At 48.5% G+C, this 16784-nt stretch overlaps 1 protein-coding gene across 1 annotated transcript in view; it reads right to left on the minus strand.

Annotated features, from left to right (window-relative positions):
• Positions 1 to 8573: 8573 nt before the first annotated feature.
• The window catches only part of LOC144153236 (uncharacterized), a 79000-nt gene continuing 70789 nt past the window's right edge, over positions 8574 to 16784 (minus strand). Inside the window, exon 5 of the mRNA XM_077684886.1 lies at positions 8574 to 15154. Within this exon, the coding sequence (XP_077541012.1) occupies positions 14051 to 15154 (1104 nt within the window). The 3' untranslated portion in view covers positions 8574 to 14050. The remainder of the gene's footprint in view (positions 15155 to 16784) is intronic.

Consider the following 16784-nt stretch of genomic DNA (forward strand, 5'->3'; position numbering starts at 1 on the left):
ACTACGTGGGGCTACGTCACTTCCAGTGCGCGTGGTGTGTGTGTGTACGACACGTTTACGGACGCTCAGTTTGTTCTCCTAAATGACGTGTCAGTGTCTACACGACGCCGTGAACATCCACGTGCTTCTCCAAGCTCACCTGACTTATCTTGGTGGTTAGGAAGTGCTTCAGTGTCCTGGATGTGTGAGCCAGACTGCTGGGGGAGTGACCACCATCCGATTTATCTCAACCTTTCTCCCGGCCGGGCGAATCGTCTTCGAAGACAGTGTCGGGTGGTAGACTGGGACCTCTATCGATCGACAGCAGCTACGATCGTCTCCAGCACCTTACCTGACCCGTGCCAGAGTCTCCGCGTGGCTTTGGAAGCAGCGACTCGTACGACGTGGGTCGAGGAATCGCGGCCTGCCCCTGACCTACAACTTTATCGTCTGTGGGCCGCGCGCCGTCAGGCTGAACTAATGTCAATGCGGAATCCCGCATCAATCGATGCACGTCTGAACCTTAACCGCCTCACAGCAGCAGCCCGCCGACATGAACGACGACTGTCACGGGGCCGCTGGCTAGACTGGTGCGCCTCGCTTGGCCCTTCGTCGTCTAATGCCTCGGTTTGGCGAACATTCCAAGCAATGGAACGTGGTCACCGCCCTCCAGATCCAGCAGCTAGTGCCCTTCTAGCATCTGGCCAGACACCATCCGCTTTTGCCTCTCTCGCTGCAAGCACCTTCTTTCCCGCCTTTGACACTCCACCAGCTGTCTTTACTATTCCAAACTGCCTCCCGGCATTCGCCGGTTCATTGCCCACATGCAACGACATTGAAGGGATTCAGGCCCCCTTTACAATGGCGGAATTCTTAGCAGCCATCGACCATGCCAGGCCGCGCACTGCACCGGGACCTGATGGCATCCCTTATGAGCTATTTAAGAACACAGAAGGCACTACACTTGACGGCATACTTGAAGCCATAAATGCAGCGTGGACTTCAGCCGCGATTCCTGATTCCTGGCGTCACGCGGAAATCGTTGCTATCCCGAAGCCCGGCAAAACACCAGACCGGATTTCTCACCTTCGGCCAATAGCTCTGACATCAACGATTTGTAAGCTGATGGAGCGCATGCTAGCTACACGTCTTACTTGGTGGCTTGAGCGATATTCCTGGTACCATCCCGCCCAAATTGGATTCCGGCCCCAGTTGGGCGTCGAAGACGGACTGCAGCACTTTTCTGATATGATCCTGATCGGAGGATGCTCTCGCCGGATTCGAACCGTCCTTGCAATGGATATTAAAAAGGCCTACGACAATGTCAGCCGCGAAGCCATTGTTCGGATCCTAGAGTGGATTAAACTGCCCAGCCGTGTCTGCACATTTGTGAACGCCTTTCTTCGGGACCGAACCTTCACCCTTCGCTTGGCCGGGAAGGCTACAGGACACTTCACATCGCACCGTGGTGTTCCACAGGGCTCTGTGTTGGCGCCGGTACTGTTCAATATCGCCTTGCTTCCCCTGGCTTGGCGCTTGGCGGGCATACCTGAGGCGTATTACATCATGTATGCTGATGACATTACTGTGTGGTCCGTGCATCCTGACATCTCTGTCCAAGAAAACGCGCTACAAACGGCGTTAAACATGACTGATTCCTGGTGTGCTCAAGTAGGACTTGAACTATCGGAAGAAAAAACGTCATACATGTCAGTGACTAACAAACATGGGCGACGCCGACTTGAGAAACGGCCTGTCCGGTTGTTTATTCATCAACAACCTCTACAGGAGGTCCCAGCTATTCGTGTGCTTGGCCTTGATGTTGCCTCGTCTGGGTCCGCGGCTCCATGGGTGAAGAGTGCGAAGGATCGTGCCGCACGGACAATACACTTGATACGCCGAATGGCGACGAAGGCTGGCGGGTCGCGCACCAGCGTTGCTCGCCTCCTTGTGCGGTCAGTGTTGCAACCCAGAATCGTGTACCAGGCTCAATTCCACCATCTCACGATGAGAGACTGGGATCGCCTCGAAGCCATCAACCGGGATGCCATGCGGGCCATTACTGGACTACCCCGAATGACCCCGATACCAACTCTGCAGGGGGAGGCCCAACTCAATACGATTGATGAGCTGGTGCACCAACGCCGCTCTGCCCGGGTCTGTAAAATCTCGATGACCGGTGCCGCCGCTGCGCTAGCCCGGTACATGGGGTACGTTGTACCAAGTACCACTGTGAAAGGTTCAGACATTCCTCCGTGGAAGCGAGTACAGTTAACAGACAACAAACCAATCGGTCGCCTCCGTCACCCGGTACCTCGCCAGGCCACGGCCCAAGTCTCTCGCCTACATAGCCCAGACGCGGGGACGGCAATTGCATATGTAGACGCCAGCGTCAAAAACGACATGGTGCACACTGCACTCATCTGCCCCCAGCTACCAGAGGTGGACCAATGTTGCTCTTATGAGGCTAACCCGATGCCACCAGCGTATCTTGCTGAACTAGCAGCAATACACGATGGGATGGCCGCAATACTGCCTATTGTCCAGGCAGGGCCATACTGTCGACTAATAATACGCACAGACTCTACGCAAGCCATCCACGACATCCGCCGCGTAACACAAGCTACAGCGTTCGCAGATGCCATTCACCACTTAGCACGAAGCACTTCACTGCAGATCCGCATAGAATGGGTACCCCGTTCAGCTGTACCCGGCAGTAGGGAGGCAGACACGGCTAGTCGCCCGCATACCTTGATGCGACCACTACCACTTTTTCCCGAAGATCCAAGTGGAAACCTGGCACAACAGAAGGAAATTCTCCGGCGCACCACGCGAGCCCTCATACCTCCGTGTGGTTCAAACCTCCCTGGTAACTTAACTCGCCGAGAGGAGGTTGCGCTGCGGAGAATACGCGTTGGGATGGCCCTTACGCCGTCTGTGACTGCCTCTTGGCCATCGCAGTACCGCGGCCCATACGACTCTACCTGCCCATTCTGCGACTCCGCCGTACAGAATGTGAATGTGCAGCATCTGCTGTGGACCTGCCCCGGACTGCATCAGATGCGATTACGGCACCTTCGTGCAACCGGCCTCCACCCTGGCCGCCCTCCAGACCTGCAGCGCTGGGTTCATGGACCATTTCATAGGCACCTTCTAGACTTTATACGAGAAGCAAACTTGTTCGTGTACCTGTGAATCGTGCACCGTTATGCCGCAGGGCAAACTTTCGAATAAAAAAAAAAAAAGAATGAAATGCAATGCCATAAAATAATACCCTCCCAGCAATGCATTTGTGTTCAGAGGTGAAGGCGACTTTAGGTGATAGGGGTGGGCTTGGGCTGTGCTTTTCCACATTGCGGCTGCCCAGTGAAGCATGATCATCTATGGAAAAGGTATGATAGCAAAAAACGGCTCTAACTCTTGTGTTACCCAGAGTATCCTGACATAAATTCTGCGAAAACTAGCCGCTAAGACGACTCTATCATAACGCTCAGATTCATTTACTTGACATAATAGTTGGTTTACACTGAAGTTGTAAACGTTACAAAATCCCTGTCTGTTGCCAAGGCAATCTACGGAGGGAGTGTGGTAAGAGAGAACGACTGCGGCTGTTCTTGCGGAAAAAATTGTATGTCAATTAGCAGCTACGACGACTCCAACATTACGCCCCACTGCTTCGCTGGTAATCCTTCTCCACAGATTGGAAGGGTACTGAATTTTTTCCAAGACACCTACATTAAATTGAGAGTTGCCTACACAGCAAAAACTTTTCCTGTCTACCCGACGCCTGCACGGACGTACATCGACCACCGACAGAGGGCGCCTGAATACGCCTTCACTGTAAATTCTGCCCGTCGGGTTCTAAATACGTTGTGGCCAAGGAAGAAGACGCTGAGGGATGGATCTCCACAGGCGTTAACTAACACAATGCTTTGAAATAAACGCGTTTGATTTCTGAGCAACTCAGCCCAAATTATTCCAGTCTGCAGCACATATCCTTCCCTACAAACACTGAAAAGTGACCAACAATGAGTGAATCAGAAAAATGCAAAATACCACAGAAAAAATGCTGTGGTTTAGCTTTGGGTAACCCCAGTTAATAGAGAAAGCTTCGATGCCCTGGCTAAGCACATTGTGGAGGTGGGGTTGAGATGTGGTTTCACAATGACATACAGACATATTTGCAATGAATACACTGTTTAGAAGTAAAAGTAATCTTTTTTCGCCTCCCGACATTTTATAAGCCTCACCGCTGTACGAGCGACCTCAGCAGGATGTTCGTCTTGCTCCATCGCACACGGCTCTGCGCCGCACGTGGCCGCCTGGCCTTCTTTCGTGGCGCGAGCTTATCGCTGCGGCGCCGGCCTTCCTCACCCTCCTCCGCGAGGAGGCGGCAAGGGTCCCACGCACGTCTGCGTTCTCTCCTCGCCTATCTCTCCCCTGCCGTCTATCTCTCCACGCCATTGGGCCGCTGCTCCGTGCCGGGCACTCGCTGAAGAGCGTGGTTTGACCTCATGACATGAATGTCAAAACTGGTCACTCCACCAAGACTGCCCGAGGTAGCGTATTGTACCTTTCCCTACAAACCTCCAAAGCGCTACTCGAAGTGCGAAACTCCGAGAACCCGTCCCCGGCCTCTAGTTGCACATCGTTTGCACCGCATTCAGCATTCAGTGTTTAGGTTTAAGCGAGGAATTTTCCCTGTTTGACTTTGTGGCCAACCTGTCCACCGAAAACACGTTTTGTGTTTTGGGGAAGGCAAAAATTTCAGACAGTCTAATTTTTACGCAAAAGCATTTTCAACACTATAGGTCGAAAACCCGACGTTTCTGGTACTCAGAATAAAATGGCTGACGGTTAAAAAAATATAAAACAAGTCGCAAAAAACTCTCACTGAGAGCAGATTTCTTAGGGAACCTCCTTAAACGAAGTATCTGAGTTGAAAAAAGATGGGTAAACTTTAATCTGGATTGTAATAGAACCAGCGTTCCCCAGAATGTGGCATTAGCCCGCATCAGCAGCGCCGTACAGCTCAGGGACTGCGATATTCCTGCCCAAGATTGGTACAAGCTCGGCACTTCCGGTGTCGTGCAGAACGTCTTGATACGCCACGCCCCACCACTAAACCAACCTAAACGAGGACAAACAACTTTTATTTACGGAAAGAATGCGCAAAATTGAGCTATGGCATTCTACAAAAAAAGAAACCGGGCGTTTGGAAATCCCCGGGCTCGAACCAGGGGCTTTTGTTCCAACGCCCACGATTCTACCCTTAGTCTACTGTGGCAGAATAACGAACCCCTTTCAGCACTTGCCTACAAGAATTTAAGGAGCGTCCCAAGCGAAGCAGCAGACAGCGCAGGGTACGCACAGGAAACGCTTGGCTTGTACCCACAAGTGAACGAAATCTCGCCTCCGGGACCCATGCTGACAAAAAGTGCCTGGTATGTGCCTCGACATAGCAATAGAAGACAGCTATGCACAGTCAAAGGAACAAAGGTGGACCTAGTGAATGCGTTTTGGCCTTAGATGTAGAAACGCGTGTTAGAGACACTCAGGCCTACACTAGTAATTTGCGCATGATTACAGAACTTGGAATGAGGGGACCATCACAGTACATTTACTGTAATTGTCGTATGCACCGCTTTGGTCCCGGTTGTGTGGAGAACACGAGACCATCAAACATATAATGGGTGGCTGTGACAAATCTACCCTGACTCCCTCCTTTCGCAACCTCCACGTTTCCACAGCTAGAGCTTTCGAAGAGGGCATTGGCGAACTCCGGTCTCGAGGATCAGCTGCTCTTTAACAGAAGCGCTGTCCACGCGGCCCGTGCTCTTGGTGTCCTTGATGAGGACGCCTCTCTGAAGCCTTTCCTCACATAACTAGCATTGAGGGATGATATCTTCACACTCTTGACACTGGGAGAGCGATTGATGACAAGAGGACAAGAGGACACGAGGACAAGAGGACAAGAGATTGAGCGGCAAGAGTAATTTACGACTTATGCGATTGTGTCCACAGATGCTACTCTTCAGGTACATTTTCATCGGCTCTTGATCGGACATTTTTTCTGTGTCTTTCCAACTTGCCATGAATATTACTGGCAGAATCTTTGGCCATGGCGGTCGCTCTTCAAACGCTCAGTGAAGACCACTTGCAGGAGCTCAATGTGATGCAGTCTCTTTCTGTCTTCTCCACTAAAGCTTTTCCAACCATTGCTCCTTTTCGTCGCACGCCGTCAGAGAAATCTGACTGGTCTCTAGTGCCTAACGTGCGAGTACCGATTTATCAGAAGCCGCGTAACGTTTCCCACACTGTGCCACAAATATTTCATCAAGCAAGGATTGAGTAGTCGCGACAGGTGGCCAAACGACGCGCTCGCGGCTAAAGCCCTTTCTTATACGCAAGTAACTTTTTCATAGTCCAATGTAAATGATTTGTGCGTCTTCCATAGGCGTCGTACAAGAAGCCGTAATCCATGCGTAATGTGTGTACTCAGGGTCCACTACTCGGTCCACTACGCTGTAACCCTGATCAGCGTAGCAAGGGCTTGTTGCAACACGAGGCAATGAAAACGCCGAGCCACAGAACACATATTTTAAACACGTCAGCAGCTGACGTACCACTGGCCGTTATCGTGGCCGAACGGTCGGAGTTCTTAGGAGCACTGACCACTCGCGCCACGAGGTTCGCGCAGTGAGCCTCAGAGTGGTGCTTCGTCGTCTTCGTCTTCGCCAATGCTGCTACAGGCTATACGTACGGCCGGCGGTCGACCAAGCCCCCTGACGCCACCATTCAAGGCTTCTGTCCTCCGCCATTCAGTGTTTCACCTCGGTTGGTCACATCTTACGCTTGGACGCTGTGACCAGCCGTCCGAAGGAGGATGCGGGACGCTTTTGTTGGGGAACAGGGTGGCAGGAACTTTTTGTGGACTGCGGGGGACTTAGGGGTAGGGGGGAAGGGTGTATAGTTGTTGTTACTGTGCATTCCCAGAGGCACCTGATCTATTTCATTGATAAATAAAGGTGTGGGTTCCGGGTTCTGCTGTGCTCTGCCGACCAGAGAAAGAGCCTATTTTCCTTTTTTATTGTTTTCCTCATTGGCTTTTCTTCTAAAACAATTTGGAGGCACGGCTTCCTTTTCATTTATTTTTCTCAGTGGTTTTAACTGTTTTAGCAAAGCTGGTGCAGGTTTGTTTCGATGTTTTATTTAATTAATTTTTTTATTATTATAAGGGAACGCAAATTTTTTTGACGTGGGTTCCATGCAGATAGGTACCGACTTTAATGAAACTCCTGATTACCTGGCAAGTGTAGCGCTGAGATGGCTTGTTGTTGACGCTGGGCCCGCATGGCCCATGTGGTTAATCAACCATAATTACGAAAATCCCAAAGATGCAGTATGTTTCTCCAATGAAAATTTGACATCAAGCTGAAATTCAGCTGTACGGCTACAAGGAAACGCTATACAGCTTTCTCAGAAACACCGCAGTTAAAATAAAAATCTTCCTTGTGCGGGATTCATACCCGGGACCACCACCTATCTAGGGCCGTCACTCAGCCACATGAGCAAAACAGGCAGCTAGCCGCTTGTAGCGCGATAAAGAAGTCTCGGTGGTCACGGTCTTGAATCCAGGACCAGGACGAAGTTTTCTTCAACTGTGAAGTTTCCGAGGTGGATATCAAATTTTTCTTCGCAGCTTATGTGGTTGCAACTATGGCTTCGAAGGTACAGTTCGCTGGAGAGCTTCAAACCAGACAGTACCTCTGGCTGCTCCGACACAGAGCACCTCCAGGTGTGACTCTCCGCAGTCTCGACTGCGCGAGGTCACACTGACCAGCTTTCGCTGCTAGATACCTAATTTTGATTCCAGCCTACCCCGCGCACCCTTAGCAAAATTTTATGAAAGGAAGACAAAACAACCGTTTTTTAGTAGCTTAAAGCCCTTGATTGCGTGGACACTGAAAAACTTCATTCCACTCAGAAGACTGTGAAAAGCCACCAGGCGAAGGCCACATCCTCCTTCAAGTAAATAAGAAGGCCGGCCTGCTTTGCCGAACGAACTTTGTTCTGCTGTAATTTCACGTTCTCACTTTCTGGTCTGTTTAGTTTGAAATGCCACAAGGACACAGTTAATGACTACTGGTCGTTTATAGTGGGTTCGAAGCCTAGAACAATGCGTTTTTTATCTAGGATTGTTGCGCGAGCCAGATTGCCGATTCATTAGAACCGAGTTTTACGTTTCGGTTATAAGGAATATTGGATATAACGAACTAATTTACTGCCCAATAGTACTTCATTATAATGAGGTTCGACTGTACCATTAGAATATGTGACATATGGTGCGCTGATGAAAGTAGCACTGAGGTTCACAATTTGCCTAACTGCTTACGCAAGGAGACAAGGCCACACATGTAAACTCTGTGCAAAGACACAGTACCCACCCCCAAGACCAATACCAGCAGTTTGGCAGAACTACATGAAGTTGTTAGTAGGAGGTGTAAGAGGGAAGGTTAGGCAACCCATGTGCAGCGGCTTGCTAAAACACAAAGTGAATAGCAAGGGTGCGAAAAGCCCCCGAAGCATGGAAGGAGTCACGAGCAAATAACAAAGGAACTGGGTATTGATTTATTCGTCCATACTATCAAGTGACATGTCACAGCAAAAGCTACTTTGGTGTGAGAACTTTATTCGCTGCCAAAGCAAGATGAAATGAAGAATGCGACCAATGAAAAACACGACACCACCTGCGCACTCGATCTGCGGCATGAACTCGATATCCAGAAATATTTAACAGTGCTTCTACATATAACCAACAGTGTAATTCGCGCGTCTCCATCATCTTTACACAAACTTACAGAACACCACGACTGCACCTCATGCTTTGCTCTTAAAACCCGGCGTGGTGGCTCAGTGGCTAAGGCGTTGTGCTACTGAGCCCGAGGATGCGGGTTTTATGCTGGATGCAGCAGCCGCTTTCCTGATGGAGGCGAAAAGCGAAAACGCCCGTGTGTTCGAGATTTCGAAGCACACTAAAGGCTAACTGCACTCAAATTTTACCTCGACCAAATCTATTTTTAATGTGTAGTAAGTACCACCAAATCAGCTGGGACACGAGTGGTAGCCCCGTGAAACGCTTCGTTAATCAGTCATAACTGTTTAAAAATCTCCGCCGCAGCCCACCTGCTGGCGGATCGCGTAAACAGCCATGACGCGACTGTGGTGCTCCGGACGTCCAGGGCTTCTTCCTCTGGCCAGCCACGCGATTGGAGAACCGGGTGAGCGCTGCTGCGCACGCTTCACCCATTTGCTGCCCTGTACGCGCGTAAAGCTTGCGCGCAGGCTTGCTCCCAAGCTGCTGACCGTGCGGCCGCTCGCTGGACGCCTGCAACGTCACTTCAATGGCCACGCTCTTCTCGATTTCGATTTCAAAATCGACGATTTTCGCTGACCGCTAGTGGCGTCCACGCGCGTATTTCGGCTGTTGTATTTTGCATCTTGCTTTCTTTACCCGCCGCGGTGGCTCAGTGGCTAAGGCGTTGCGCTGCTGAGCACGAGGTCGCGGGTTCGTTTCCCGGCCGCGGTGGTCGCTTTTCTGATGGAGGCGAAAAGCAAAAACGCCCGTGTGTACGAGATTTCGGCGCACGATAAAGATCCCCAGGTGGTCAAAATTAATCCGGAGCCCTCCACTACGGCGCGCCTCATCGCCTGCGTTGCGTCGGCGCGTTAAACCCTACAATCAATCAATCAATCTTTTTCGGCAGACTATACGGAAATGGTGTTTTAAAAAGGTCGACATTTTGAGTGCAGTCGGCCTTTAACGATCCCCTGCAAATGGTCAAAGTTAATCCCGAGCCCTCTGCGACGGTGCGCCTTATAGCCAGGTATAGCTTCAGCGAGTTAAACGCCATAATCAATCATGTCGACTCGCAAAACACCGCGTCTGCACCCCATCCTTTGCTCTTCTTCTGCGTTGTAGCCGAGTTGTCTCAGCTTCCCGCTTCTTATTCATCACTAGTCATCTCAGATCAGCAATGAAAGTGCAAGCCCTTTGACACTGTACCCTTGGTGCAATTAGAAAAGGGTGTTGGGACACAGGAACACTTATGGTGGGAATCGGTGCGCATGATTTAGAGATGGTTTGGATAAATAAGAAACAGCTGCTTTGTGCGTTTCAAGCTACTATAATGCTGAGAGCTCAGCTATCGTGTGGATCAAAAAATGTAGATATTAGTGGCGTCGCAATCTAACGGAGCAGTTGTGACTTTAGCGATAGAGGGCAACCAAATTTTTAGGCAGTAGCGCCAACAAACGAAGTTCTGACTTGCATAGGCTTTCATACCGAACGTTTTCATTCGTATAGATGTACTTTACGAAGCCTCGAGGAAATGCCTGCTTCCAGGAAGATGTTCACTTCAATCCACCAAAAAAGAAGCAGTTCATTAGAAAAGAATCAAGTACTATTTGGTATTTTGGAACCAAATTTGCAAGCTTTCATTATGTGTCCTGGTTAGCCAGGTTGAATGAAAAGTGAAATAAAATGCTTACAGGCACACAGAAGCATTAAACTGAATACAGTCAAACCCGAATATAACGAACCCGGATAGAGCGAATTATGCTATATATCGAACAAAAATGAATCAGTTACGAAAATACACGCGAAACACATTCCTTATAACGAACTTCACATCTGATATATCGAACTCAGGGTGCCTAGAATGGCGGCCAAAATGCATGGTATCGGAGCGGCGATTAAGATTTTGAACGGTCGCGACTTCTGAACAAAGGCCCCGACTGAGACATTGCGCCTCGTATGGAGTGACATGACGCCCGACACTTTCCGTAACTGTTTCCGACGCGCGGAACTCATGACGGAACCCGCCCAGTCAGTGAGTCCGGACCAAGACGGCAGCTCGCCAACTTTCCCGATGCTGTGACGAAGGGAGTGTCCTTCGAAGACTTCCTGAGTGTCGACGACGACGTTGCCGTCACTGTAAGCCCCTCGGACGTGGGCACCGTCAGCAGCACCGTCGTAATGCTGATGAAAAGCACCGAGGAGGCAGAGGATGTCGCGAATGAAAGCCATCCGACGCTTAATGAAGTCCTTTCGGCAGTCGATGTCCTCCGCCAATGTTTCTTCGATATTGAAGGACACGGACTCCAACTGGAGCAAACAATGTCTCGTTTAAAGAACGCTGTGCTAGTTGACGCTGCCAATACGAAAGGGAAAACAAAAATCACCGCTTTTTTTTTGAAGTAGACAGTTAAGGCGTTAAGCCGGAAAGTAACTTTATTATTTGCAATAAATTGGTTGTTTTGTGTATGGTAATGACATACTTTATTTTGTTCGTTTCTGCATGCGGGGATGGCAAGGAGATTCCCGCGTATTGCGAACTCGTAACAATAAATTCGTTATAGGCGGGTTTGGCTATATCGAACTATTGGATATATCGAACTAATAGTGGCGCATATTGCAGTTCGTTATAACCGGGTTTGACTGTAGCGATGTATCATGTGAACTTATCAAACTGTGAATTCAAGGTCAACAGGTCTAGCCAACAGACAAGGTTTCATTTTGGGTGCTTTAACAGACTAAATTACTATGCAGCAGTTAGTCACGTTATGTGATCTGACAAAAAATGGTCTAAATGTAGCTTTTAAGCTTTTACAAGGGTGGCCTGAACTGTTACCAATTCACACTCTTCCCAATTGGTATGCAGTGCTGGTTTAGAAAACATTGTTCAGTTTAAAAGGTTAATCTATGATGTTTGCATATTTATCAGGGTTAATTATATGGGCCTTTTTTGTATTGCATGAAATTTGGGGACAAACAGCATTGCTCTTTAAATCAATCCTTACAATATAAAGAAATTTCAACAACACAGTTTGAAATGAAAAAGTGATAACAGTGGCAGAATGTTTAAACCATTCTTGGAATACCAGCCCAGGGTATTCTCCGACTGTGATAAATTAACTGCAGAAGTGAACAACTCAATGCAGAGTTAAACAAAAAAATACGATACTCTTGCTCTTCCCGGGTCAGAAGAGATGACAGGTATAAGAAAAACAAAGGCACAATGTCAATTTCCCCTTCAAGCTGTCTCCACTTCCGTTAAGCCTTGTATGCCTTGCCTACAGCCGTCCCAGAGACATTCAAGCACGCTAAACCCCATAATTATAGCCATGAAAATAGCAAACGCCGTCACAAGTATTTGGGGTCCGTTCAAATACCTGCCATTTTAGATGACACAATTGCGAACTGTGACAATTCTGAGACCAACATAAATCCTGCAGAAGACCAGTTTAGCATACCAGGGTCCACACCAGCCAGGTTGTAATTGTGCACATGGTTTCTTAGAGCACTTACAAAGCAAGATCTTATCTGCATTGTATAATACTACTCTAATACGAGACATCGAAGCAACGTGGTACATTTAGTGTAAGTAGCCAATTTCTCGAAGCCTGATCAAGAACGCTTAAAACTAATTCAGTTAAAACTACAGCAACACAACGTGCTAAAGCAATTTAAAGGGGCCATGCAGACAAAACACAAGTTTGGTTCATTCGAAAGATAGCCTCGTTAGAATCCTACTGACATACTTTTCAAGCACATTTCGCTCAAATAAACTATATAATTAGGAAAAAAATTCCGGGCCACCTCCACTAACGTGAAACCTGGGGAGGAGCGAAGCAAGCAGTGTATAGGAGTATTCTTGGCGCCTCGGCGTTTTTGCCAACGGAGATGAAACCATTGGGGGGTAGAAGTATACAGCTTTGCTGTAAAAGTCTCTTGTCTTTGAAGCCCGAAACTCTCTAGCGCGAGGTGTAAACGAGTTTCGCGGTGTCTTAGTACCGTGACTACATGAGACGATGCTTACGACGACAAGAGACGCCAACAGACCCATTTCCTAAGGGGCTTCACCCCTAAAAGGGAAGGCCATGCGATCCACTCGCTCATTTCCTGCAACAGAACCGATGGTGTCATATGCCCAGCTGTGCGATTGGCTGAAGCCAGAAAAACAAACAAAAATTAGGCAGGGTGTATAAGCTTGCTGAGCGAGCTATTTGCAGGTAAGTGTAATGCATATTCATTTTACCGCAGTAAGAGTGGTGGGGTAAACAATGAAAGTTACGAAAATACAAGCAAACATAGAAGTACCGATGCGCACTGCTGTTGGTACTGGGCGCACTATGCTCATTTTAGCTGCACAGCTGTCCGCCGCTTTGGAGTTGTCTTACACAACACTGGCCGTTTTGCGTCAGCGACGTTGTCTTACGTGACCCTGTTTGTCGAGTAAACCCCATGTTTCGCGAAACGATTATTTTCTACCATAACAAAAACAAGCCAGATGCAAATACGGTCAAAAACAAAGCAACAGCGGGCAACAGTCCGCAGCTCAGTATGGTAGCGCCATCTGGGAGGACTGATGGTAAGCAAGGCTGCAGAGCCTAATGACGCACTGTAAGTTCATTTGAATACCCACCCTTGTGACTTCATGGCAGGCATCAAGAAAACACTTGATTTGGTGGGAGAATCGAAATTTTAACCTAGATTGATGAATTTCCCAGTGAATACGGCACCGTCTGCCGCCAGACAAGCATTGGGGCGCTTTAAAACACGAAATATTTTGAATAAAACGGACTTGTATTTTGTCTGCGTGGCCGCTCTAAAGTAACATATGTGCAGCCTTTGGGCATGCATGAAGAGTCAGTCTTTTGGCATGCGACAGCGAAGTGTTTAATAGTCAAAGGACCATCTCTGACAACGGCACAAGAGCAACAAATCACTTACAGTGCTTCCAAAATAAAAACAAGCAACACAGAACAATCACTACACAATCACTGAGTGTTCACACACCACCTCCATAGCATGTCCAAGTCTCCCGAAACTCACACCTTCAACTCTCTATCCTGTGCTTCTGCTCATGGCACTGCAGGGCATCTCGGTACCAGTACGTCTTGGGGCTGCTCACGGAATAAGAACGAGCAACACGGAAAAATGACTGCACAATCGCTGAGTTTTCACACGCAACCACCTCCATAGCACGTCCTCACGAAACTGTGGCCTTCAACTCTCTACCTTGTGCTTCTGCTCATGGCGTTGCAGGGCGTCTCGGTACCGGTACGTCTTGGGACACACGCTGCAAGGATACGGCCTCTCACCAGTATGGGTTCGGAAGTGGAGCTGAAGGGTGTCTCGCCGCGCGAACTTCTTGCCGCACACGAGGCACTGGTGCGCTTTCTCCCCCGTGTGTGTCGTCATGTGACTCTGTCGCGCAACCCACTGCGAGAACTTGCGGTCGCACACGTCGCACACGAACGGTTTCTCCCCGGTATGCTTGCGCTTGTGCACAATGAGGCCGTTGCTCGTGGTGAACTTTTGGGGGCACAGTTCGCAAGCGTACGGTCTCTCGCCCGTATGCGTCCGAAGGTGTTGTTTGAGCACGGCCTTGTTGCAGAGCGTCTTGTGGCACACGTGACACTCCTGGGGCCCCATCGAAGGTATGGGCCTCTTCTTTGTAGTGTTGGTGCACTTCCTCTTTCGTGGGCCTCGGGCTTTCTTGATGACCAAGTCGATGGCGCCGCCGTCCTTCTCAGGTTTGGGAACGGAATCTTCTGCGGGATCGTCAGCTGTGCCTGGACTGGAATCCGTGGCGTCCTCGTCTGCAGTGTTTGGAAGAGAATCTTCGGCGGACTTGCGCGAGGAGGACCCTGGGCAACCATCTTCCGGAAAACCATCTGCGGTGGACTCTTCTTCCGTTTCAGAGCCAGAATCATGAGTGCCCTCATCTGCGGTCTTCAGGCGAGCGTCGAGGGTGCCGTCATCTGCCGTCTTCAGGACAGAACTGTCGCTGGGCTCAGTCACTGTTATCTGGCAAAAAGCTGCAGCCTGCCCGCTTGCCACCTTTCCAACTGAATCGTCCGCAGGCTGATATTCAGTTTCAGTTTCCGCCCCAAGATGGGCTGCTTCAGGGATGGACCTTACGGCGCTGTCTTCTTCTGATATGGTAACACGGGCGGCGCCATCCTGGTTTGCGGATTGAGAACTGTAATCAGCGGCGCGTTCATCCGAATCTTCAAGATGGCCAGTCGGTTTCTGTGGAGATACCATGGAGACGTCGACACGGAAGACTACTTGAGAAGGTGTGGTTCTGACTTCCACTAGAGCTAACTATTCACTCACAGTATGCCACTGTAGCTCCTCTGCAGGTTACACTTGACACACCACAGGCGAAAGAACTCGCGAAGTCAATGAACAATCCTTGTTGAAGACAAACCATGGGAAGACCTACAAGGCCACGACGACCCTTCCTTTTCTCTAGCACTTGACGGTTGCGGAACCAAGCCTGCAGAAAGCAAAACCATAATGGCCATAAAATTCCTTACACAAGCAATGGTGGAGGATGCATCAACTTGCCTCAACAGTATGCACTTTGCGTTTCGTATCATTAACTCAAACTTGTATATCTTGAAATATCGTATAAGTCGGAACTTTTTTTCGCCGTGCATTTACCTACCATATATTTGCTTCCCTTTATCGCGAAACTTTTTTCTGGGGACCACGGATATCTCAAAATGTTGACAGAGAGCACACAAGGCAAAGTTCACTACAAACCGATGATAAGGTCTTCATTCTAATGCCTTTAATGAGTTCCTCGTAAATTTGCACCCGCCCTCTCTCACGGGGGACTATCAAAAATGCTTGGAAACAACTTGCGCTGGCACCATATATTTAAGTCCTGTTTCAGAGTCTGAAGTGTTCTCGACCCTTATGCACTTAAAAAATAGTCATTGCTCTGACGTTTTCGATTTTAAGGTTCATCCCGTGAAATTTGTTGCTGATGTTATAACACCGCCGCTAAACCACGTATTTAATCTATGTATTGTCAATGGAAGCTTCCCAACTGAGTTACAAACAGCTAAAGTGACTGTCATACACAAAAAGGGGGACCGCAATGCCCTATCCAATTATAGGACAATTTTTATATTGCCAATTTTTTTCTAAAGCACTTGAAAAGCTCATTCACACGCGTTTTACAGCTTTTACCGACAAAGACAATTTATTAACAGAATCTCAATATGGGTTCCGAAAAGGTCGTTCCACCGAAATCGCTCTTTTAGACCAAAAAGAATTTATACTGGAGAACATTGAACAGAAAAAAATTGTGCTGGGAATCTTCGTCGACTTTTCAAAAGTGTTTGATTTACTTAATTGAACGTCGCTCTTACAGAAATTACAATATTACGGAATCCGTGGGACAGCACTTGAAATCATGACAAAATATTTTGCTCACCGTAACCAATATGTATCAATCAATAACCGTGCATATTTAACTAAACCGGCACTTTATGGGGTCCCTCAGGGAAGCATACTTGGCCCTTATCTATTTAACATATATATTAATGATATAGTGCGAATCGATCAGTCAGTAAAATTTGTTATATACTCAGACGACACCAGCTTATTTCTCAGTGATAGTGATTGCACAATAAACTGTTTGAGCGAGGCAACAAAATTTTGGTAAAATTAGCTGCGTGGTTCTCAGCAAATGACCTAAGTATAACTACAGAAAAAACAAACGCGGCAATTTTTAGAGCGAAATTTGGCAAGGGCATAACACTTGACGCGCTCTTTATGAACGGGACTAGAATCGAAGTAGTAGTAGACAGGATCAAAACGCTGGGTATAATTTTCTCTTAACATATGCTTCGGGATTTCCAGATTGAGAATGTAATAGAGAGTTTTAGCATAGCGGCTAGGGGAGGCTCACGCTACGGTAGCGGGTTACAGGGGCCCGACC

This window comes from Haemaphysalis longicornis, unplaced genomic scaffold (assembly GCF_048455015.1).
Source record: "Haemaphysalis longicornis isolate Haplotype H1 unplaced genomic scaffold, Haemaphysalis longicornis Haplotype H1 scaffold_9, whole genome shotgun sequence".
NCBI lineage: Eukaryota > Metazoa > Arthropoda > Arachnida > Ixodida > Ixodidae > Haemaphysalis > Haemaphysalis longicornis.